Consider the following 23,483-nt stretch of genomic DNA (forward strand, 5'->3'; position numbering starts at 1 on the left):
GGTTAGTAAGTTGATGGAGAAAATCCAGAGGCAGGATTTATGAACAATTAGAGAGGCATAATATGATTAGAAAGAGTCAGCATGGCTTAGTGAAAGGCAGGTCATGCCTTATGAGCCTGATTGAATTTTTTGAGGATGTGACTAAACACATTGATGAAGGTAGAGTAGTAGATGTAGTGTACAGGGGACCCCTGTTTTTTGAACATTCGCTTTACAACAGCTTGCTGTTACAAAAGACCTACATTAGTACCTGTTTTCGCTAACCAAAGAGGATTTTCGCTTTTACAAGAAAAAGTCGCCCACTTTATATGTGTGGTTACTCCAAGAAAGACTACAATGACCATGAAGCCATGTGCGGGCAATTGTGTGCACATGTGTGTATGTGCGTAGGCGTGAATGTGCCTATTTTTTTTCTCCAAATCGATTTTCGCTTGCTGTCTTCCGGATTTTGATAAGCAAAACTACACCGTAATACAATATTTCTACTTTATATAGGGTGTATATTTATCATATCATTCCTGCTTTTACTATATGTTCATGTTATTTTAGGTTTTATGTGTTATTTGGTTTGATTTGGTAGGTTATTTTTTGGATCTGGGAACGCTCAAAAAATTTTCCCACATAAATTAATGGAAATTGTTTCTTCGCTTTACGACATTTCGGCTTACAAACAGTTTAGGAACGCTCTACCTTTGGATAGTGTGGATAGTGGGGGAAACCTGTATATGGATTTCAGCAAGACATTTGATAAGGTACCCCATGCAAGGCTTATTGAGAAAGTAAGGAGGCATGGGACCCAAGGGGACATTGCTTTGTGGATCCAGAATTGGCTTGCTCATAGAAGGCGAAGAATGGTTGTAGACGGGTCATATTCTGCATGGAGGTTGGTGACCATTGGTATGCCTCAGGGATCTGATCTGGGACCCCTTCTCTGCATGATTTTTATAAATGACCTGGTTAAGGAAGTGGAGGGATGGGTTAGTAAATTTGCTGATGACAGAAAGGTTGGGGGAGTTGTGGATAGTGCAGAGGGCTGTCAGAGGTTACAACGGGACATCAATAGGATGCAAAACTGGGCTGAGAAGTGGCAGATGGAGTTCAACCCAGATAAGTGTGAGGTGGTTCATTTTCATAGGTCAAATATGATGGCAGAATATGGTATTAATGGTAAGACTCTTGGCAATGTACAGGATCAGAGGGATCTTGAGATCCATGTCCATAGGACGCTCAAAGCTGCTGTGCAAGTTGATTCTATGGTTAAGAAGACATACGGTGCATCGGCCTTCATCAATTGTGGGTTTGGCCTTTTCTCCTTGGAGTGACGTAGGATGAGAAGTGATCTGATGGAGGTGTACAAGGTAATGAGAGGCATTGATCGTGTGGATAGTCAGAGGCTTTTCCCCAGGGCTGAAATGGCTAACACGAGAGGGCACAGTTTTAAGGTGCTTAGAAGTAGATACAGAGGGGACGTCAGGGGTAAGTTTTTACGCAGAGAATGGTGAGTGTGTGGAATCGGCTGCTGGTGACTGTGGTGGAAGCAGATACAATAGGGTCTTTTAAGAGACTCCTGGATAGCTACATGGAACTTAGGGCTATGGGTGATCTTAGGTAATTTCTAAAGGAAGTACATGTTTGGCACAGCACTGTGGGCCGAAGGGCCTGTATTGTGCTGTAGGTTTTCTATGTTTCTATCTCTTTTCTAAAGCGATGACCCTCTATTCTCAGGCTGTGCTCTCTGGTCCTAGACTCTCCAACTGATGGAAATTTCCTCTTCACATCCACTTTGTCCAGATCTTTCAGTGTGCAGTAGGTTTCAATGAGAACTTACCTTATCCTTCTGAGTGCCATTGCTATAACAAAGGAAAAGTGCTGGCCAAACTGAAATGTCTTAAGGTGGATAAGTCACCTGGACCAGATGGACTACATCCCAGAGCCCTGAGAGAGGTTGCTGAAGAGATAACTGATGCGTCGGCCATGATCTTTCAAGAATCTCTTGATTCTGGCATGGTCCCAAAGGACTGGAAAACTGTAAATGTCTCTCCACTCTTTAAGAAGGGAGGAAGACAAAAGAGGGGACAAAAGGAGACTAATGATAAAATAAGTCGAAGTCAGCAAAGGGACAACTTGACTGAGAAATCTGTTGGAATCCTTCAGGGAAGGAACAAGCAGGGTGGACAAAGGAGAGGCAGCGGATGTCATTTACTTAGATTTTCAGAAATCATTTGATAAGGTGAGGCTACTTCACAAGATGAAACCCTATGGTGTTCCAGGAAAGATTCTGGCAAGGATTAAAGAATGGCTAACAGGCAGGAGGCATAGTGGGGAAATAAAGGTCCCTTTTCTGGTTGGCGGCCAGAGACTAGTGGTGTTCCTCAGGGGTCGGTATTGGAACAGCTACTTTTCATATTATTTTCCAATGATTTGGTTAGTGATTGGAATTCCAGCGTCTGTAGATTTCCTCTTGTTTGTGATTAGATAGTGGAAGTGATGGCTTTATGGCAAAGCTTGCAGATGATATGAAGACAGGTGGAGAGGTAGGTAGTGCTGAGGAAACAATGTAATTGCAGCAGGAATTAGAGAAATTGGAAGAATGGGCATAAAGTGGCAGTTGGAATACAGTGCTGGAAAATGTATGATAATGCATTTTGGTAAAAGGAGCAATAGTGCAAACTATTATCTAAATGGGGAGAAAATTCAAACATCAGAGGTGCAGAGGGTCTCTCAGAAGGTTAATTCACAGGTTGAGTCTGTGGTAAAGAAGGTAAATTCAATGTTGGCATTTATTTCAAGGGGAATAGAATGTGGAAACAAGAAGATAATGCTGAAGTTTTATAAGACACTAGTCAGGCCACACTTGGAGTATTATCAACAGTTTTAGGCCCCATATCTCAGAAAGGATGTGTTGTCGTTGGAGAGAGTCCAGATGAGGTTCATAAGGATGATTCCAGGAATGAAGGCGTTGACAAACGGGGAGCGTTTAGCAGCTTTGGGCCATACTCAGTTTAATTTAGAAAAATGTGTTGGTATCTCTTTGAAAGCTACAGAATGCTGACAGGATTAGATAGGGATGTGTAGAGGACGTTTCCTCTGGTGGGGGTACCCAGAACTAGAGAGCACATCCTCAAAATTGGTGAGTGACCTTTCAGAACAGCAGTAAGGAGGATTAGCTAAAGAATGGTGAATCTGTGGCTATATTTAAAGCGGAAGCTGATAGATTCCCGATTGATTGGGGCATTGAGGGATATGGTGAGAATGCACGTACAAAATCTGGATGAACTCAGCAGGTTGGGCAGCATCCGTTGAAATGAGCAGTCAACATTTCAGGCTGAGACCCTTCATCAGGACTGAAGAAGGAGGGGGTAGGGGCCCTATGAAGAAGGTGGGGGGAAGATGGAAGGTGCCAGGTGAAAAACCAATCAGAGGAAATTTCAGGGGGTGGGCGATGGGAAACAGGGAGGGGATAGGCAGGAAAAGTGAAGAAGGACTGTAAGGGGGAAAGCACTGTGTAGTAGAAGAAGGCAGAATCATGACAGAGGGGATAGGCAGCTAGAAAAGGAGGCAGAGTGAAAGTGGGATGATGGAAGGGAGAGGGAGGGAATTACCGGAAGTTGGAAAATTTGATGTTCATACCAAGGGACTGGAGACTACCCAGACAGTATATGAGGTGAGAATGCATGTGTACGGGGTTGAATGGAATCGGGATCAGCCATGATGAAATGGCATAGTGGACTTCATGGGCTGAATGGCCAATTCTGCTCCTAAGTCCCATGGTCTTATGACCACCATTAAGTACAGGCCCACTCATTCTTAAGAATCTCCTCTGGACTCTTTCCAACACCAGCGTATCTTCCCTTGGATAGGGGGCCCAAAACTCCTTACAATGCCTCAGTTATCCCTGTTGTTATAATCAAGATTTGTTGAAATCAATGATAACATTGCACTTGCCTTCCTTACTCGCAACACATACTGTAAGTTAACCATAAGGGAAACCTGAATTAGGATTCCCAAGTCATTTTAAATTAAATTGCATCAATCTTAAATCTGTATAGATCTGTAAATGTTTCTGCAAGTCTAGGTTGGGGGTGGGGGGCAATGTTCATGGAAACACAGAAAACCTACAGCACAATACAGGCCCTTCAGCCCAAAAAGCTGTGCCGAAAATGTCCTTACCTGAGAAATTACCTAGGGTTACCCATAGCCCCCTATTTTTCTGAGCTCCACATACCTGTCCAGGAGTCTCTTAAAAGACCCTATCGTATCCACCTCCACCACCATCGCTGGCAGCCCATTCCACGCACTCACCACTCTCTAAGTAAAAAACTTAGCCCTGATATCTCCTCTGTTCTGATTATTTTAATTATTTAAATATACTGCACATCTCTCTGTAAACTGTACAGATTGAAAACAGTGAATCAATCAATAGAACTTACTTATTTTTAAAGTGAAAATGCATTTTGGGGTGCAGTAGATGAAATGACAAGATGAATATTAAAGCAGGGCAGTTTTTATCTGCATCAGTCGCTTACCTCCCCCATTGTTGGATCATCAGCTTTGTAAGCATCAAGTTTGTCTTGAACCAGTTGTGCAAGCATGGCATTTTCTTTGTAATCTCTGCAAAGGGAAAGTAAAGCAATTTATTTGAAAAATACCACTGTTTCGAACAGCTTTCTATAAATACCTTAGCTTTTATATAAATTAAACAAAGTAAAATCGCCATATGTTGGTTCATATGTTGGTTCAGAAGAGATCCCTTCTCGCATCCTCTCATTCTCCTTTGCCTGAAAGAGAAATCCCTAGCTCACTCAACCTGTCATCATAAGACATGTTTTTTAATCCAGACAACAACCCGGTAAATCTGTTCTGTACCCTCACTAAAGCATCTACATCGTTCATGTAATGAGGGACCAGAAGTCAATACAATACTGCAAGTGTGGTCTAAGTGTGGGCAGGATTTACACGGTATTTGGTAAGCCTGGGGAGTGTTGCAGAAGAGAGGGACCTAGTGCTGCAGGTATATACTGTAATTCTCTGAAAATGGAGACATGGGTAGTCAGGGTGTGAAGAAAGCATTTGGCATACTTACCTTCACAGGAAACTGAGGGGTGACTTTACAAAGGTTTATAAAATCATAGATGCATTAAAGGGGAATGATCACTGAGCTTCCCCCCGGGCTAGGGGCGTCTAAAGCTATTGATTCAAGGTGAGATGGAAACATTTGCATGTGGTGATCATAATGCCATTAATTTCAAAATAAATATAGAAAAAAAATAGATCTGCTCCACAGGTTGAGATCCTAAATTGGAGACAGGCCAATTTTGATGGCATCAGAAAGGATCTAGCAAAAGTGGATTGGAACAGGCTGTTTTCTGACAAATGTGTTCTTCATAAGTGGCAGGCCTTCAAAAGTGACATTTTATGAGTATACATCTTGTATCTGCATGTCAGACTAAAAGATAAAGATAACAGGTTTAGAGTACCTTGATTTTCAAGAGATTGTGATGCTCTTGTTAAGAAAGCAAAAGGAGGTGCATAGCAGGTATGGGCAGGTAGGATCAAATGGCGGGTTAAGAGAGGGCATGAGGTTGCCCAAGCAAACAAGGTGAAGGAGAATCCTAAGGAATTCTACAGGTATGACAAGAAAAAAAAGCAAAAATCAAAAGGGTTGCAAGGGACAAAATTGATCCTCTGGAAGATCAGAATGGTAATCCATGCGTGATGCCAAAAAAGACAGGGGTAGATCTTAAATGAATATTTTTTGCATCAGTACTTATTCAGGAGATGGACACAGAATCTGCAGAATTCAGGCAAAGCAGCAGTGAGGTCATTGACCCGATACCGATTACAGAGGAGGAGCTGCTTGCAGTCCTGAGGCAAATTAAGGTGGATAAATCCTTGGGACCTGACAAGCTGTTCCTTAGGACCATTTGTGAGGGAAGTGCAGAAATTACAGGGGCACTAGCAGAGATATTTAAATCATCCTTAGCAACAGGTGAGGTACCAGAGGATTGGACTACAGTTAATGTTGCCTCCCTGTTTAAGAAAGGCTCTAAAAATAAACCAGGAAATTATAGCAACACACACAAAATGCTGTAGGAACGCAGCAAGCCAGTGAGCCCGACATCAGTAGTGGGAAAGTTATTGGAAGGAATTCTAAGGGACTGGATATATGAGTAGTTGGACAGACAGGACAAGGTACCACACGGTAGGCTTATTCAGAAAGTCAGAAGGCATGGGATCCAGAGAAGTTTGGCCAGGTGGATTCAGAATTGGCTTGCCTGCAGAAGGCAGAGGGTCGTGGTGGAGGGAGTACATTCAGATTGGAGTGCCGTGACTAGTGGTGTCCCACAAGGATCAGTTCTGGGACCTCTACTTTTCTTGATTTTTATTAACGACCTGGATGTGGGGGTAGAAGGGTGGGTTGGCAAGTTTGCAGACGACACAAAGGTTGGTGGTGTTGTGGATAGTGTTGAGGATTGTCGAAGATTGCAGAGAGACATTGATAGGATGCAGAAGTGGGCTGAAAAGTGGCAGATGGAGTTCAACCCAGGGAAGTGTGAGGTGGTACACTTTGGAAGGACAAACTCCAAGGCAGAGTACAAAGTAAATGGCAGGATACTTGGTAGTGTGGAGGAGCAGAGGGATCTGAGGGTACATATCCACAGATCCTTGAAATTTGCCTCACAGGTAGATAGGGTAGTTAAGAAAGCTTATGGAATGTTAGCTTTCCTATGTTGAGGGATAAAGTTTAAGAGTTGCGGGGTAATGATGCAGCTCTGTAAAACTCTGGTGTGGCCACACTTGGAGTACTGCGTCCAGTTTTGGTCACCTCACTATAGGAAGGATGTGGAAGCATTGGAAAGGGTACAGAGGAGATTTACCAGGATGCTGCCTGATTTAGAGAGTATGCTTTATGATCAGAGATTAAGGGAGCTGGGGCTTTATTCTCTGGAGAGAAGGAGGATGAGAGGAGACATGATAGAGGTATACAGGATATTAAGAGGAATAGATAGAGTGGACAGCCAGCGCCTCTTCCCCAGGGCACCACTGCTCAATGCAAGAGGACATTGCTTTAAGGTAAGGGGTAGAAAGTTCAAGGGGGATATTATAGGAAAGTTTTTCACTCAGAGAGTGGTTGGTGCGTGGAATGCACTGCCTGAGTCAGTGGTGGAGGCAGATACACTAGTGAAATTTAAGAGACTACTAGACAGGTATATGGAGGAATTTAAGGTGGAGGGTTATATGGGAGGCAGGGTTTAAGGATCAGCACAACATTGTGGGCCAAAGGGCCTGTATTGTGTTGTATTGTTCTAAGTTCTATGTTAGCACTGATCAGAGATAGTCAGTATGGCTTTGTGTGTAGTAGGTCATGTTTAAGCAATCTTACAGTTTTTCAAGGAAGTTACCAGGAAAGTTGATGAATGCAAGGCCATGGATGTTGTCTACATAGGCTTTAGCAAGGCACTTGACAAGATTCTCATGGGAGATTTCTCAAGAAGGTGCAAGGTGAGGTAATATTTTGGATTAGACATTGGCTTTATGGGAAAAGCCAAAGAGTGTTAATAGAGTGGTAATAGGGCAGCTGGTCCGGATGGAATACCTGGCCGTGTGCTCAGAGTCTGTGCGGGGCAGTTGGCCGGGGTCTTCACGGACATTTTCAATCTGTCCCTGGCCCAGGCAGTTGTCCCCACAAGCTTCAAGATCGCCACCATCGTGCCAGTGCCAAAGCATTCCACTGCCACGGGCCTGAATGACTTCCGCCCAGTTGCACCCACCCCCATCATTGCAAAGTGCTTTGAGAGACTGGTTCTATCACATCTGAAATCCTGTCTGCCCTGGACCCCCATCAATTTGCCTATCGCACCAACAGGTCAACAGAGGACGCCATCTCCACGGCACTTCACTCTGCCCCGACCCACCTGGACAGCCCCAACTCTTACGTCAGAATGCTATTCACTGACTTTAGTTTGGCATTCAATACTGTGACCCCCTCCAAGCCGATCGCCAAACTTCACCAGCTTGGTATCAGCTCATCCCTCTGCAATTTGACCTTGGACTTTCTGACTAACAGACCCCAATCTGTTAAATTAGACAACCTCACCTCCTCCATTCTCACCCTGAACACCGGTGTGCCTCAAGGCTGTGTGCTGAGCCCTCTTCTGTACTCCCTTTTCACCCATGACTGCATTCCTGTACATGGTTCTAGCTCCATAATCAAGTTCGCAGACACCACCACGGTGGTTGGCCTGATCAGAGAGGATGACGAGACAGCCTACAGGAACGAGGTCCAGCACTTGGCCATGTGGTGTGCCAACAACAACCTGGCCCTTAACACAAGACCAAGGTGATCATTGTGGACTTCAGGCATGCTAGGAGCCACACTCACGTCCCCATCTACATCAATGGAGCTGCAGTGGAGCGTGTATCAAGCTTCAGATTCCTTGGTGTCCACATTTCCGAGGATCTCACCTGGTCCCTGAACTCCTCCATCCTGATCAAAAAGGCACAACAGCATCTTTATTTCCTGCAGAGCATCAAGTAAGCTCACCTCTGTCCCAGGATACTGACGGACTTTTACTGCTGTACCATTGAGAGCATACTCACCCACTGCATCTCAGTGTGGTACGGCAATTGTCCCGTATCGGACGGCAAAGCACTCCAGCATGTGGTGAAAACTGCCCAGCGGTTTATCGGCACCCAATTGCCAACCATTGAGAACATCTACCATAAATGCTACCTGGGCAGGGCGAAAAGCATTATCAAGGATGCATCTCACCCTAACCATGGACTTTTTACTCTCCTCCCATCCGGTAGGCGCTACAGGAGTCTCCACTCCCACACCAGCGGCACAGGAAGAGCTTCTTCCCTGAGGCTGTGACCCCGCTGAACCTCACATCACAGCGCTAAGCAGTATTGCACCCATATTGGACTGTCTCAGTACTTTTATATTTGTATGCTGTAGCACTTCATTTTTATTCGCAGTTATTTTGTAAACACTATTCTTTGCATTTCTGGTTAGATGCTAACTGCATTTCATTTGGCCTTTTATCTGTACTTGGCACAATGACAACAAAGTTGAATCTAATCTAATCTAGATAGTTGCCTCTCAGCCTGCAAGCTTGTGATCCACAGGGATCGGTGCTGGGTCATTGTTTGTCATCTATATCAAAGATATGGATGAAAATGTGGTTGACTAATTCATCAGATTTGGGGATGACACCAGGATTGGGGGTGTAGTGGAGAGCTTGGAAGACTATCATGACTTGCAGCGGGATCTGGATCAGCCGGGAAAATGGGCTGACAAATGGCAGATGCAATTTAATGCAGACAAGTGTGAGGTGTTGCACTTCAGTAGGATGAACCAGGGTAGGTCTTATACAGCGACCAGTAGGGCACTGAGGAGTGCGGTAGAACAGAAGGATAAGGGAATACAGATCTATCAATTATTGAAAGTGGAGGCACAGGTAGATAGGGTTGTAAAATAATGCTTTCGGCACATTGACCTTCCTAAATCAAAGTACTGAGTAAAGGAGATAGGTTGTCAGGTTAAACCTTATGTTATGTTGTATAAGATACTGGTGAGACCTAACTTGTAGTATTGTGTGCAGTTTGGTCACCTTCCTACAGGAAAGATGTAAATAATGTTGAAAGAGTACAGAGAAAATGTTGCCAGGTCTGGACGACCTGAGTTATCAGGAAAGGTTGAATAGTTTCAGACTTTATTCCTTGAAACACAGCAGACTGAAAGGAGATTTGATAGCAGTATACAAAATTATGAGGGGTATAGATATGTAGATGCAAGCAGGCTTTTTCCACCGAGGTTCTGTGGGACTACAGCTAGAGGTCATGGGTTAAGGAGGAAAGGGGAAACTTCTTCACTCAGAGGGTTGTGAGAGTGTGGAATAAGCTGCCGACACAAGTGGTGCATGTGAGTTCAATTTCAATGTTTAAGAGAAGCTTAGATAGGTACATGGATGACAGGGTTATGGAGGGCTATGGTCCAGGTGCAAGTCGACGGGAGTAGGCAGTTTAAATGGTTTGGCATGGACCAGATGAGTCAAAGGGCCTGTTTCTATGATATACTTTTCTATGACTCTATGATTTAAAAGGGACCAAAATAGAAATTCTTTCCACACAAATGGAGTGAAATACATGCAGAAGGTGTAGAGGTTGGGAACAATCACAATATTTAAAAAACATTTAGGCAGGTAGATGGATAGAAAAAGATGGATAGACATCTTGGTTAGCATGGACAAACTGGGCCCTGCTTATAACTAGATGACTCACTAGTGGCTGAATTCACTAGATTTCTGGATATTACATTAATTAAGTTATGTGAATGTAGGCTCCAAAGCTGTGTTGGAATTGAAAATGAGGGGTGGTGTGATCATACTGAATGACAGAATGAGTTCAGATAGTACATGGCTGACTCTTATCTTCTTATAAGGCATTACAGTAACCAAGCAGAACGGTAAATTACACAGCAGGGATTTCGTTCAATGGCAAATCCTCTTAATGACTGTGTCTCCCTTCTGAGCAGCAACCTTTTCTGCAAACATCTGTGTAATATAGGTTAGATTTTATTGATCAGGACCTCAGAGTGTGCAGTGTGGCCTATATCACACTGAAATGATAAAGGAAACAATGCACTAGGTTCCTGTGCTGCCAGCAGACATTTCTGACGAGCCAGCATTCTGCTCAGGAACATCCATTCAACAAATGGCTCAGGGGTAAACCTTCAAGCTGGGGATGTAACCAAGAACTATAACATGAGTGAATCACCCTTCCACATCTCCTTATTTTCTTCTTCTATATGGATTCCACTGAACTACTTCTTTTGATAACAGATTTACCTAAAACTTTGAACTCTGAGTTCTTGTGTAAAAACCGGATTTACCCATTTTTGATTTGTTTCCTCGAATAGTAAAACACCCACAAAGCTGGATCATCCTTCTGTAAGAAACAGTTGCTATGGTTTTCTGGTTTTAAGAAGCTTTAAACACTACCCTGCACTTTCCCAGACGGCAGCTGCTGACTGAATTTACGGCTGTCATCCATTTCACAACCCTCTCACTGAGGAGCTGATCAACACTGTTAAAGCAACTCTCCATGCTGAGCTGAGAGAAAACTGGGATGGAGTGGCAGGGGATAAATCAAAAGGGGAGTGATACTGGGGCAGGACATGACTGCTTCTCTGTGTCCTGTATCCCAGGAGGACCACAAACACCATCAGAGGGCAGAGGACAGCACCATCAGGTCAACAGACCAAAGTGCACGTTTACTGAGGACAGAAGCTGACATCTGTGCTCAGCACAGCAACAATTGGAGCATAAACATGGAACAATCTGGGAGAGGATTTATAAAATATAAAATAAATTTATATCACAATGGAGACACTTCCAACATAATCATCTTGACTAAAGGGAGGTTAATAACAAAGGTAATTAACCAGGATCCTTTGATCCATTTTCTGTTGGTGACATATAAACAAACATTTATAACGTCAGTGCCTAATATCAGCATCATGGAAAAATAGAAAAGCTTCATGTGACTGCAAAGTTCAGAGTACATTTATCATCAAGGTATGTATATTATATACAACCTTGAGATTCATCTCCTCGCAGGCAGCCACAAAACTAAGAAACCCAATAGAACCCATGAAAGGGAAGACTGTCATACACCCGATGTGCAAAAAATTCAAAATCATGTAAAGAATAAAAGTAAGGAAATAACATTCGGAACTTCAGTTCACAGAAGCGAGTCCATAGCCACGAAGCCAGGAATCTGTCAGTTGCAGGCCACAGTCTCAGATCAGTGCAGGGAAAGGTAAACCTCACCAGGTCGCGAGCTGAACACCGGCGAAGTCCCTCGCCTCCAACACGCTGACCTTTTCAACCTGGACCGACACTTGAACCGGCCAAACAAGCAGATCATTCCTTGCTCTCAGACCCCGGTCCAGGCCCTGCCACTTTAACTCTGCCTCGCCTTGGTTCTGCCACTTTGAATCAGCTACAAGTCCACTCCAGCAATGTGTATACTTTGGCTTAATCCCCACTCTTGGGCATGGGCCTTGCCACCTCAATGTGGTCCATACAGGCCATGCAACCATCCCGACCTTCAGTTCACACCGCAAAAGGCCAGGTCGTACAGGCAGTTCAGAAGTTCAGATCCGAAAAGGAAGTTACAGACTATTGATTGCAGTGATCATGTTGGACAAACTCGCTGGAGTTCTTCGAGGATATAACAAGCGCAGTGGATAGAGGTAAACAGATGGATGCTATTTATTTGATTTCCAGAAGGCATTCGATAAGTTGCCACATAAAAGATTTATCCATAAGATAGAGGGTGATGTATTAGCATGGATATAGGATTGGTTAACTAATAGAAAGCAGAGAGTTGGGGTACATGGGTGTTACTCTGGTTGGCAATCAGTGGTGAGTGGTGTATCACAGGGGTCAGTGTTCTGCCCACAACTGTTCATGGTATACGTTAACACCCTGGAAGAGGGATTCAAGTGTAGTGTATCTAAGTTAGCAGACATACTGCAGTGGTATCTGGCGATGGTAGATAGTCGCTCTGTTATCCATTGCCCTAAACCCTAATTGTGCCTTAAAATTAAAATTTTAAAAAACTAAATTAAATTTAATAAACTAAATTAGTTAATTTTATAATTTGGTATGAACATAGAATTCTCCAACTTCCAGTAATTCCCTCCCTCTCCCTTTCCCCATCCCACTTTCACTCTGCCTCCTCTTCCAGCTGCCTATCACCTCTCTCATGATTCTGTCTTCTTCTACTACCCATAGTGCTTTCCCCTTACATTCCTTATTCACCTCTCCTGCCTATCCCCTCCCTGCTTCCCCTCCCCCACGATCTTTCCTCTGATTGGTTTTTCACCTGGCACCTTCCCCCATCCCCCCACCTTCTTTATAGGGCCCCTGCCCCCTCCTTCTTCAGTCCTGACGAAGGGTCTCGGCCCGAAATGTTGACTGCTCGTTTCAACGGATGCTGCCCGACCTGCTGAGTTCTTCCAGCCTCCAGCTTGTTTGTACGTGTTAATTTTATATACTTCTATAAGATCCCCTCTCCTGAATTCCAGCGAGTACAGTCCCAGGAGACTCAATCTCTCCTCATATTCTAAGCCCCTCATCACTGGAATCAATGTGGTGAACCTCATCTGCACTGCCTCCAAAGCTAGTATATCTTTCCTCAAGTAAGGAGATCAGAACTGCACACAGTACTCTGGGTCGACCTCACCAGGACCCTGCCCGAAATACTCTGTCTCGGCCTGAAATGTCAACTGTACTTTTTCCATAGATGCAGCCTGGCATGCTGAGTCCCTTCAGATTTTGTGTGTGTAGCTCAGATTTCCAGCATCTGCAAATTTTCTCGTTTCTCATCAGTACCCTGTACAGTTGCAGCATAATCTCCCTGCTCTTAAATTCAATCCCTCTAGCAATGAAGGCCAGATTCCATTTGCCTTTTTGATAGTCTGCTGCACCTGCAAACCAACCTTCGTGATTCATGCACAAGCCCTCCCAAGTCTTTCTGCACAACAGCATGCAGCAATTTTTTACCATTTAAATAATAATCTGATCTTTTAGTTTTTCTTCCAAAGTGGATGACCTCTCATTTACTGACATTGTACTCCATCTGCCAGACCCTTGCCCACTCACTTAACCCATCTATATCTCTCTGAACACTCTCCATAGCTTCTGCACAATTTGCTTTTCCTCTCAATTTAGTAACATCAGCCAGATACCGCTACAATGCAGAGATTGCCCAAAAACAAATCTTCATGAAAATCTGCTGCTTAGATTGCGCGACCTTGGCTTGCTGAGGGAATCGGGTCTGCAGTTCTCAGAGTCGCCTGATGCCAGTGGCCGGAATTGGGGACGTCGGAAGCGGTGTGCAAGGAAGTGGAAGTGAGGCGAGTGGGCAGGAGTCCGTGCCAGGAAAAAAGCAACCCCTGGCTGGCCACACTCTCGTCCATTCTGATCTCCAATGGACATTAAATTGGACTACATCTGTGGCAACGAAATACTCGGTGGGAGTACAGAAACAGACGGAATCCCGGACGCCGCCATTCAGCTGTTTATTTATGTAACAGATTTTCCCCCGAGCCATCAGACCACCAACCTACTGCCCTCTGCTGTGCCTATTGTCTAATTTATTATTTATGTAATGCTTGCATTGTTCTGTGTACTTTATGCAATCCTGGGTAGGTCTGTAGTCTGGTGTAGTTTTTGTGTTGGTTTATGTAGTTTAGTGTAGTTTTTGTATTGTTCATGTAGCAGCATGGTCCTGAAAAACATTGTCTCATTTTTACTGTGTACTGTACCAGCTTTATGGTCGAAATGACAATAAAAAGTGACTTGACTTGACTTGACTTGACTTGAAAGGGATAAATAAGGTTGAGACAGGAAAGTTGTTTCCATTGGTAGGTGAGTCCAGAACTAGGAGACGTAGCCTCAAGATTCAGGTGAGTAGATTTAGGATGGAGATGAGGAGGAACTGCTTCTCCCACAGAGTGGTGAATCTGAGGAATTCTCTGCCCAATGAAGCAGTGGAGGCTACCTCAGTAAATATATTTTAGATAAAGTTGGATAGATTTTTGAATTGTAGGAGAATTAAGGTTTATAGGGAAAAGGCAGGTGTATGGAAATGAGTCCATGGCTAGATCAGCCATTATAGATTGGTGGAGCAGGTTTGACGGGCCAGATGGCCTACTCCTGCTCCCATTTCTTACGTTCTTATGCTTTCAAGAAAAAGCATCATTAATAAAGTAGTAGTTCTGTTTGCTGTCAGCAAGTTGCCATTGTGCTTCACCAGCGTCATCTTAAACCAGACTTTAAAACACACAGCTCCACCTCTTTATGCACAAGTTTTCAATCAAGCAAGGAGCTAATGAATTCATTCTCCAGACAACAGTGGTAGGTTGATAATCATGCTGTTTCTCTTCTGGATCTGTGGCTTCCTGGACTGCCAGGACAATAGTCCCAGCACTGGGCACTAACTAGAGTAGGAAAATACTGCCACTGAGGTACCCATTACATCTTCCCTCTCTCACCTTAAAACTCTGCCCTCTAGTTTTAGTCACCTCCACACTAGGAAGTAACAACTGATATCTGCCTTATTTTGGCCCCTATGATCTTATAAACCTCCATGAGGTCACCAATTAGCCTCCTTCATTCAGGTGAAAACAGACCCAGCCTGTCTAATCTCTCTCTATAACTCAAGCCCTCCAGTTCAGCAACAGTCTTATTATTTTTTTTCTGCAGCTTCTTCAGTTTATCATGTCCTTTCAGTAACATGGTGACCAGAAGTGCACACAATATTCCAGGTGCAGACTCACTGATGCCCTATACAGTTGTGACGTGATAACCCCTGAAAATCCATGACCTCAGTCTGATAAAGGTAGAACCAGAGCATTTGTAATGGTGTTGGGAACCTCAGACTGTAAATCAGGAGAACACAAAACCCTGTGTAAATGGTAGTCGGACCATATCACCTTGCAAACCACCAATGTCAGGCACCTCCAGCCCCAACTGTGGGCGAGTTTGACCTTATCAGTCACTTATAGGGCCATAGAGAAGTACAGCATGGAAATAGGACCTTTGGTCCGTCTAGTCCATGCCGAAAGTACTTAGACTGCCTACTCCCATTGACCTGCACCAGGACATAGTCCTCCATATCCCTACTATCCATGTACCTATCCAAACTTCTCTTAAATGTTGAAATCAAGTTTCTATGCATCATTCCACACTCTCACAACACTCTGAGTTAGCCCTCATGTTCCCCTTAAACTTTTCACCTTTCACCCTTATCCCATAATTTCAAAATTGAGGTGCAACCCTTTAGAACAGAGGTAAGGAGGAGTTTTTTTTTAGCCAGAAAGTAGTAAGTGTGTAGACTCTGCCACAGATTGCGATAGAGGCTAAGTCCGTACGTGGGTATATTTAAGGTGGAAGTTGATCTTTTCCTGATCAGTCCGGGCATCGAAATGTATAACAAGAAGACAGGTGCATGGGATTGAGCGGGATCCAGGATCAGCCATGATAGGATGGCAGAGCAGACTCAGTGGGTGAACGCCCTAATTTCACTCCTATGTCTTATGGTCTATAGACCTCTACTTGTAGTCCCACCCAACCCCAGTGGAAAAAGCCTGATTGCATTTACCCTATAATACCCCTCATAATTTGGTATATCTCTATCAAATCTCCTCTTAATACTGTATTCTACGTTCCAAAGAATAAAGTCCTAATCTATTTGAACTTTCCTTATAACTTGGGTCGTCCAGACCTGGCACCATCCTTGTAAATTTTCTCTGCACAGTGTCAACCTTGTTTACATCTTTCCTGTGGGTAAGTGATCAAAATCGCATGCAACATCCCAAATTAAGCCCCAGTCCTGAACAAACAAGACAAGAGTTTTTGGAAGTCTTTCACAATGTCAAGGATGTCCAAGCGACATTAGGGTCACCCTCATAGATTTTAGGAAATTCGTAGGAGTGCTCTTTGAGATGTCTTACCCCCTGTATCTGACAGCAGGATATTCTTTCAGTGTGGCACAGAGGGTTGCAATCTGCTCAGCCAATCGCTCCATCAGAGGGTTTCGTAACTGCGTCTTATGCGGACTGTAGAAACTCTGGAACGCATCTGGTACATCTAATGAGTAAACCTGAAACACAGGAACTGTATAAACCCTCAGATAAACGAATATGATACATCTAATAAATAAACCTAAAACACAGGAACTGTATAAACCCTCAGATAAACGAGTAAGATACGTCCAATAAATAAACCTGAACAGCAACTATGTGAACCCTCAGACAAACAAGTTTGTACCAAACAAGCATTTAAGGAGACCCTCCCCCCCCCATATATTCTCAAAAACATCTGTGCATTGAGAAATAATGACTCTACAATAAGGACTTTGCTTCTGACAAAGTAATTTTGGATTTTATCAAAATGAAAGTGGGGCATACAATATTGCAAAGATTAATGAAAGGCCAGTGGATTGGGTAATCTTACAAAACAACAAAGGCTGACTAAACTTATTAAAATGGAAGAAAAAAAATTTTGAGTAAGTTTGCGAGAAATGATGAGTAATAGCTTCTACAAGTATATAAAGGCAAACAGCATTGCTATAGTAAACATCTGTTCTATGGAGATTCAGGAATTAATAAAAGGAAATAAAGAATAGATACTTTGTACCACATCTCTCAAACCCTATGTCCCCATCATGAGAGGTGGAAATGGGTAGGGCCAGCCAACAGGACTCTGGTGAAGCTGTATAGGCCAATCTCCTGTACAGTGGATACAAAGGATTACAGAAACATTGATAAACTCCAACCATACCATCAACTTTGGGCAATGAAGAGGGTAGCTCATCAATGGACTATGCTCCACTAAGAGTTAAAGGCCCAAGAAAAATAAAGACTTTGTATGCCAATAATGACTGAAAATTTGGAGCGAAATGGAGGAGCAAACAATTGAAATGGAGAGTTTGCAGGCTTCTGGCACGGGGAAAATCAGTTATGAGACAGTTGATATATTGACTATGATCTTCCATGTTCACTAGTTTCAGCAAGATGGTTCCCAGAAGCCACATGTATAATAACACTCCTACATAACAGAGAAGGGAGACAGGAGGCCAGGTAAACTGGCATCTGTCAATGAGGAAATACTGGAATATATTATTAAGGAGAGAGTAGGAGGACATTTAGAAAATTGAGGTATAATCAAGTAGAGTTAACATGGTCTCAATGAAAGGGGAATGAAGTTTGACAAGGTAATTGAAGTCCCATAAGGACAGACTGAGCAGGGAGGATAAAATAAATGTAGTGTATTCAGATTTACAGATGCCTTCAATAACTAACATATAAAAGGTTACTTCAAACAGCAACTGCACATGGGGTGGTTGAGGATGGAGTTAATGCATTAGCATAGACAAAGAATAGCTCATGGTTGGAATAGATCATGTTGGAAAAACTGTAACTAGTGGGATAACAGAGGGATCAGTGTTGGGTCTCACCTATTTCCAGTCAATATTTATGAAGGGACTGAGTATATTGTAGCCAAGTCTGTCGATGATATGAGGACAGATTGAAAGTAAGTTCTAAGGAGTAAACAAAGAATAGAGAGGCCAGAATTTGCAGATAAAGCAGAACATGGGAAAAGAGGGGATATCCACTTTGTAAGCAAGAACAGTAGGGCAGAATATCAGCTAAATGCAGTGCACAGAACTCTATGTCCTCAGTGATGATACGTGTAGTTGCAGTATTGTTAACAAGGCAATTGGAATGTTACTATCTATTGCAAACAGAACAGAATATAAAGATAGTGAGGTCTGTTACAACTGTACAGGAGATCTCATTTGGAGGACCACTTATAGCTTTGGTCTCTCTACATAAAGGCAGAAATGTGTTCATTGAAATCATTTCAGGATAGGTTCACTGGGCTAATTCCTGGATGAATTATAATTGAAGCCCCCTCGCCAGACTCGTATAGAAACTTGGCTTGTTAGCAGGCTCTGCTAACAGCTACTGGACCCAGTGGTGAGCAGGCCACCTTTCTTAAATATACGTCAAGGATTGATATTATTTGAGTCCAACCAAACAGGAAAACTGCGATGTTTTGATTAACAGAACCTCGATTTGAGCATACTCCTCATACACAATTATCCATCGGCAAGAAATAACAGATCGTACACAGCATACAATTATAAAGAAAGTGTAGCTATAAATTTCAGCTTTGTTGACCAGTTATTAAAAGGAAAAGAAAATAAAGAAAAAAGGGCCCATTACAATTAAACAAGTGAAATATGCACATAGTTGGAGTTCATATGGTCCAAAAGTGGGGTATGCCCAATACTCACAGCACTGAATTCTCATCATCAATCACTGGTAGAACTTGCCATCTTGGACTCCTCCAACTCACGAAGCACTCCTTGAAATCGCATCTTCCCGTCAGATTGAACCCTACAGCTGTCTCTCCCAATCTCCTCTCTGCATCTCTCCCCAAAAAGACCACAAACCCCACCAGTGTCTGTCACAAATCTCTCTCCATCCAGCTCTCTCTAGAACCTTCTCCTACTTCCACCCTTCTGATTTGTTGACACAACATTTCTAAGTTAAAGATCACAGTCCCTTATCTTTACCTGAAACCCAAACATGTCATCAGCAGGACATTCTGCTTCTACAGAAAGCTACTAAACGAAATCCCCCAGAGCATCAGCAGTAAAAATCTTAACCTGGGCTTTACATGAGGTTGAGTTAAACAAGTTAGGTCTACACACACTGGATCTTAAAAGAATAAGACATTATACTATTGAAACATACAGGAGGGATTTGGCCAAGGTAATTGTGGAGAGAATGTGTTCCTTCTGGGAAGGTCTAGTTTGCAAATTTTCAGAATAATGGATCACCCATCTGAGAAAGATTAAGAATAATTTCTTATCTCAGAGTGTCAGGAGTTGTTGGAATTATCTGTGCTGGAACCCTGAGGAATCAGTGAATGAATATATTCACATAGAAACATAGAAAACCTACAGCACAATACAGGCCCTTCAGCCCACAAAGTTGTGCTGAACATGTCCCTACCTTAGAAATTACTAGGCTTACCCATAGCCCTCTATTTTTCTAAGCTCCATGCACCTATCCAAAAGTCTCTTAAAAGACCCTATCGTATCTGCCTCCATCACCACCGTTGCCAGCAGCCCATTTCAAGCACTCACCACTCTCTGTGTAAAAACCTTACCCCTGACTTCTCTGTACCTACTCCCAAGCACCTTAAAACTGTGTCCTCTTGTGGCAGCCATTTCACCCCTGAGAAAAAGCCTCTGACTATCCACACAATCAATGCCTCTCTTTACCTTGTACACCTCTATCAGGTCAACTCTCATCCTCCGTCACTCCAAGGAGAAAAGGCCGAATTCACCCAACCTGTTTTCATAAGGCATGCTCCCCAATCCAGGCAACATCCTTGTAAATCTCCTCTGCACCTTTTCTATTATTTCCACATCCTTCCTGTAGTGAGGTGACCAGAACTGAGCACAGTGCTCCAAGCGGGGTCTGACCAGGGTCCTATATAGCTGCAACGTTACCTCTCGGCTCCTAAATTCAATTCCATGATTGATGAAGGCCAATACACCGTATGCTTTCTTAACCACAGAGTCAACCTGCGCAGCTGCTTTGAGTGTCCTATGGACCCCAAGATCCCTCTGATCCTCCACGCTGCCAAAAGTCTTACCATTAATACGATATTCTGCCATCACATTTGACCAACCAAAATGAACCACCTCACACTTATATGGGTTGAACTCCATCTGCCACTTTTCAGCCCAGTTTTGCATCCTATCACTATCCCGTCATAACCTCTGACAGCCTTCCACACTATCCACAACACCCCCAACCTTTGTGTCATCAGCAAAATTACTAACCCATCCCTCCACTCCCTTATTCAGGTCACTTATAAAAATCAAGAAGAGTAAAGGTCCCAGAACAGATCCCTAAGGCACACCACTGGTCACCGGGCTCCATGCAGAATATGACCCGTCTACAACCACTCTTTGCTTTCTGTGGCAGGCCAGTTCTGGATCCACAAAGCAATGTCCCCTTGGGTCCCATGCCTCCTTACTTTCTCAATAAGCCTTGCATGGGGAACCTTATCAAATGCCTTGCTGAAATCCAGATATACTACATCTACTGCTCTTCCTCTTCCTTCATCAATGTGTTCCTTCATGTGGCAGTTGAAGCCAAGATCAGATCTAATTGAACAAGCAGCTCAGGCTGATGGGCTGAATGGCCTCCCACCCTTTGCCATTCCTTCATTTGGAAGTGTGGTTTCATTAATTGACCATAGGAGGCAGATTGATGTCTTAAGTGTTATCAAAATGTTTTGCACAGGCAGTGGATGATATGCTGTTGTTCAGAATGCTGATCACCTGTTCACAATCTAACTGTGCCTTCATGTTTACCCTGGCGTGACTGTGCTGTTCATGTCATGCCTGCAGATCCCAAGCAAACACAAAATCTAGTCACGGTTCAATCAACGTTGTTTTTTAACCAGACATTTCATTTCCTCGTCTGCATTTTCAGATAAACCTAAACAATTGCACAGTGAGTCAACATGAACACAAGCCTCTATATAAAGAAGTAAATAGCAGAAAGACAACTCCATCTGTTCAGTCATGTGACTGCAGCCTGAATGGAATGGGAGAAACCGTCTGTTAACAGATGGCCTCACAATAAGTGTTTCCATGGCCAGATAGTTCTGATTATACGGTAGAGAGGGAGGGAGAGGGAGAGAGTGAGAGAGAGGGAAAGAGAGGGTGAGAGTGAGAGGGAGGGGGAGTGGAGGAGTGGGGATGAGGGGAAGAGAGACAAGAGAGAGATAGAGAGACAAACAAGAGAAGGAAGAATGAGAAAGAGGAGGGGAGAAAGGTTCGGGGGTGAGGATGAGAAGGAGAGAGGGGTAAGTGGGGAAGAAGGGGGATGGGAAGAGATAAAGAGAGGGAGAGAGGGATAGATGAAGAGAGAGACAGAGACAGAGAGTGACAGAGAGAGTGAGAGACTGAGAGAGAGAGTGGGATAGAGAGAGAGAGAGAAAGAGAGAGAGAGTCAGACAGAGAGAGAAATGGGAGAGAATTAAATTAGACAATGGAATACATACATACTGATTCCTGAGACGGTGTGTTTGTTGTTTGAATAACAGTTAAATAGACTGAGTCCAGATTCCCTTCTGATCTCACTGAAACATACTAAGTTCGGAAGGGGTTCGACAGGTTAGATACAGGACTGATATTTAACCTGACTGGCACATCCAGTACAAAGGGTCTGGCATTCAGGACAGAGATGAGAAAGAACAAAGAGGAAACTGTTGGTGGCAATCAGGGGCTCAAGCAGCATCTGTGACAGGGAGGTTTGATGTTTCAGGTCATGGCACTGAGGGTGGAGAGAGCAGATAGCCATTATAATGAGATGAGAGTGGGGGGTGAGGTTGGGACAGGTAGGTGAAAGATGGAACTAGCTGAGGTGGGGGAGGTTAACCTTAGAAAACATGGAAAGCCTACAGCACACTACAGGCCCTTCGGCCCACAAAGTTGTGCTGAACATGTCCCTACCTTAGAAATTACTAGGCTTACCCATAGCCCTCTATTTTTCTAAGCTCCATGTACCTATCCAAAAGTCTCTTAAAAGACCCTATCATATCCACCTCCACCACCGCTGCCAGCAGCCCATTCCACCCACTCACCACTCCCTGCATAAAAAACTTACCCCTGACATCTCCTCTGTACCTACTGCCCAGCACTTTAAACCTGTGTCCTCTTGTGGCAACCATTTCAGCCCTGGGAAAAAGCCTCTGACTATCCACACAATCAATGCCTCTATTATCTTATACACCTCTATCAGGTCATCTCTCATCCTCTGCCTCTCCAAGCAGAAAAGGCCAAGTTCACTCAACCTGTTTTCATAATGCACACTCCCCAATCCAGGCAACATCCTTGTAAATCTCCTCTGCACCCTTTCTATGGTTTCCACATCCTTCCTGTAGTGAGGTGACCAGAGCCGAGCGCAGTTGGACAGGTGTGGACAGATGGGTAAGGTAGAGACAGAGGCTGACGGTGCTAAGTGAAACCAAATAAGTGAAGGATAAGTACGTGGACAGATGGACTTAGTGTAAGAAAGAAGAAACCCAGGTGGTCTTAGGGAGACTAAACTCTTCACACCCTGACTGCTGTAAGGATGCCATCATTTTTTCTCACTTTCTCTTTCTCTGCTACTTCTGTTCAGAGAATGAGGCGCTCAGTTCCAGGATCTGAAACAAAATGTGGCTGATGCAGCCTTCACTTGTACTTCTCTCATTCACCAGTCCACACCCCCCAATCCAGACAGAACAGAGGTAGTTCCCCTGGTCCTGATCTCTGGCTGTAACCGGTGTTGAATCTCCAGTGGACTAGGAACATCTCTGGCCCTGTGGTCAGAACACCTTTCTCCTGCATCACATTCACTCTGACACTGGAACTCCACCCCCCCCCCACCCCCCGCCACTATTCATGTTAAATACAAATAATTCATTGTTTCTTGTCAAGAGTAAATATCCATCACCATCACCAAGCAGAATAAATATCTACCAACAACAGAAAATCTCTCCCACACTCCTTATTGGCTGGCAGATAGAATTACCCACCTGTGATTCATATGGAAGAAAAGCAATGTTGATTTCAGTGAGAGTTTTGATAACCTTCGATGCTCGGGACTTCACCAACTCATTAAACAATGGGTCAGCACATGCTGTCAATGGTAAGGACAAGGTTAAATGGTGAGGTCAACAGCAAAGTCAGCCCATCACCAGTCAGATGGGAAGATTATGGTGCTAGTCAAATTGGTAGTTATGAAAGTTCATTGTTTTCCACAATAATCACTACACATTGTTGTCTCTGGCTTCAAGTCAACAAAGGCATTGGGGAGAATCAGCACACCA

The 23,483-nt window shown here is 43.7% G+C and overlaps 1 protein-coding gene across 3 annotated transcripts in view; it reads right to left on the bottom strand.

Moving 5' to 3' along the window:
- The window catches only part of LOC132407470 (syntaxin-binding protein 1), a 132,974-nt gene that overhangs the window by 44,728 nt on the left and 64,763 nt on the right, over positions 1-23,483 (bottom strand). For all 3 annotated transcript variants that reach the window (XM_059994055.1, XM_059994056.1, XM_059994057.1), the window contains 3 exons: positions 23,190-23,293; positions 16,529-16,677; positions 4,527-4,611 (listed from right to left, as the gene is read on the bottom strand). In XM_059994055.1, the coding sequence (XP_059850038.1) occupies positions 4,527-4,611; positions 16,529-16,677; positions 23,190-23,293 (338 nt within the window). The remainder of the gene's footprint in view (positions 1-4,526; positions 4,612-16,528; positions 16,678-23,189; positions 23,294-23,483) is intronic.

Source organism: Hypanus sabinus, chromosome 18 (assembly GCF_030144855.1).
Source record: "Hypanus sabinus isolate sHypSab1 chromosome 18, sHypSab1.hap1, whole genome shotgun sequence".
In the NCBI taxonomy this organism is placed as follows: Eukaryota; Metazoa; Chordata; class Chondrichthyes; order Myliobatiformes; family Dasyatidae; genus Hypanus; species Hypanus sabinus.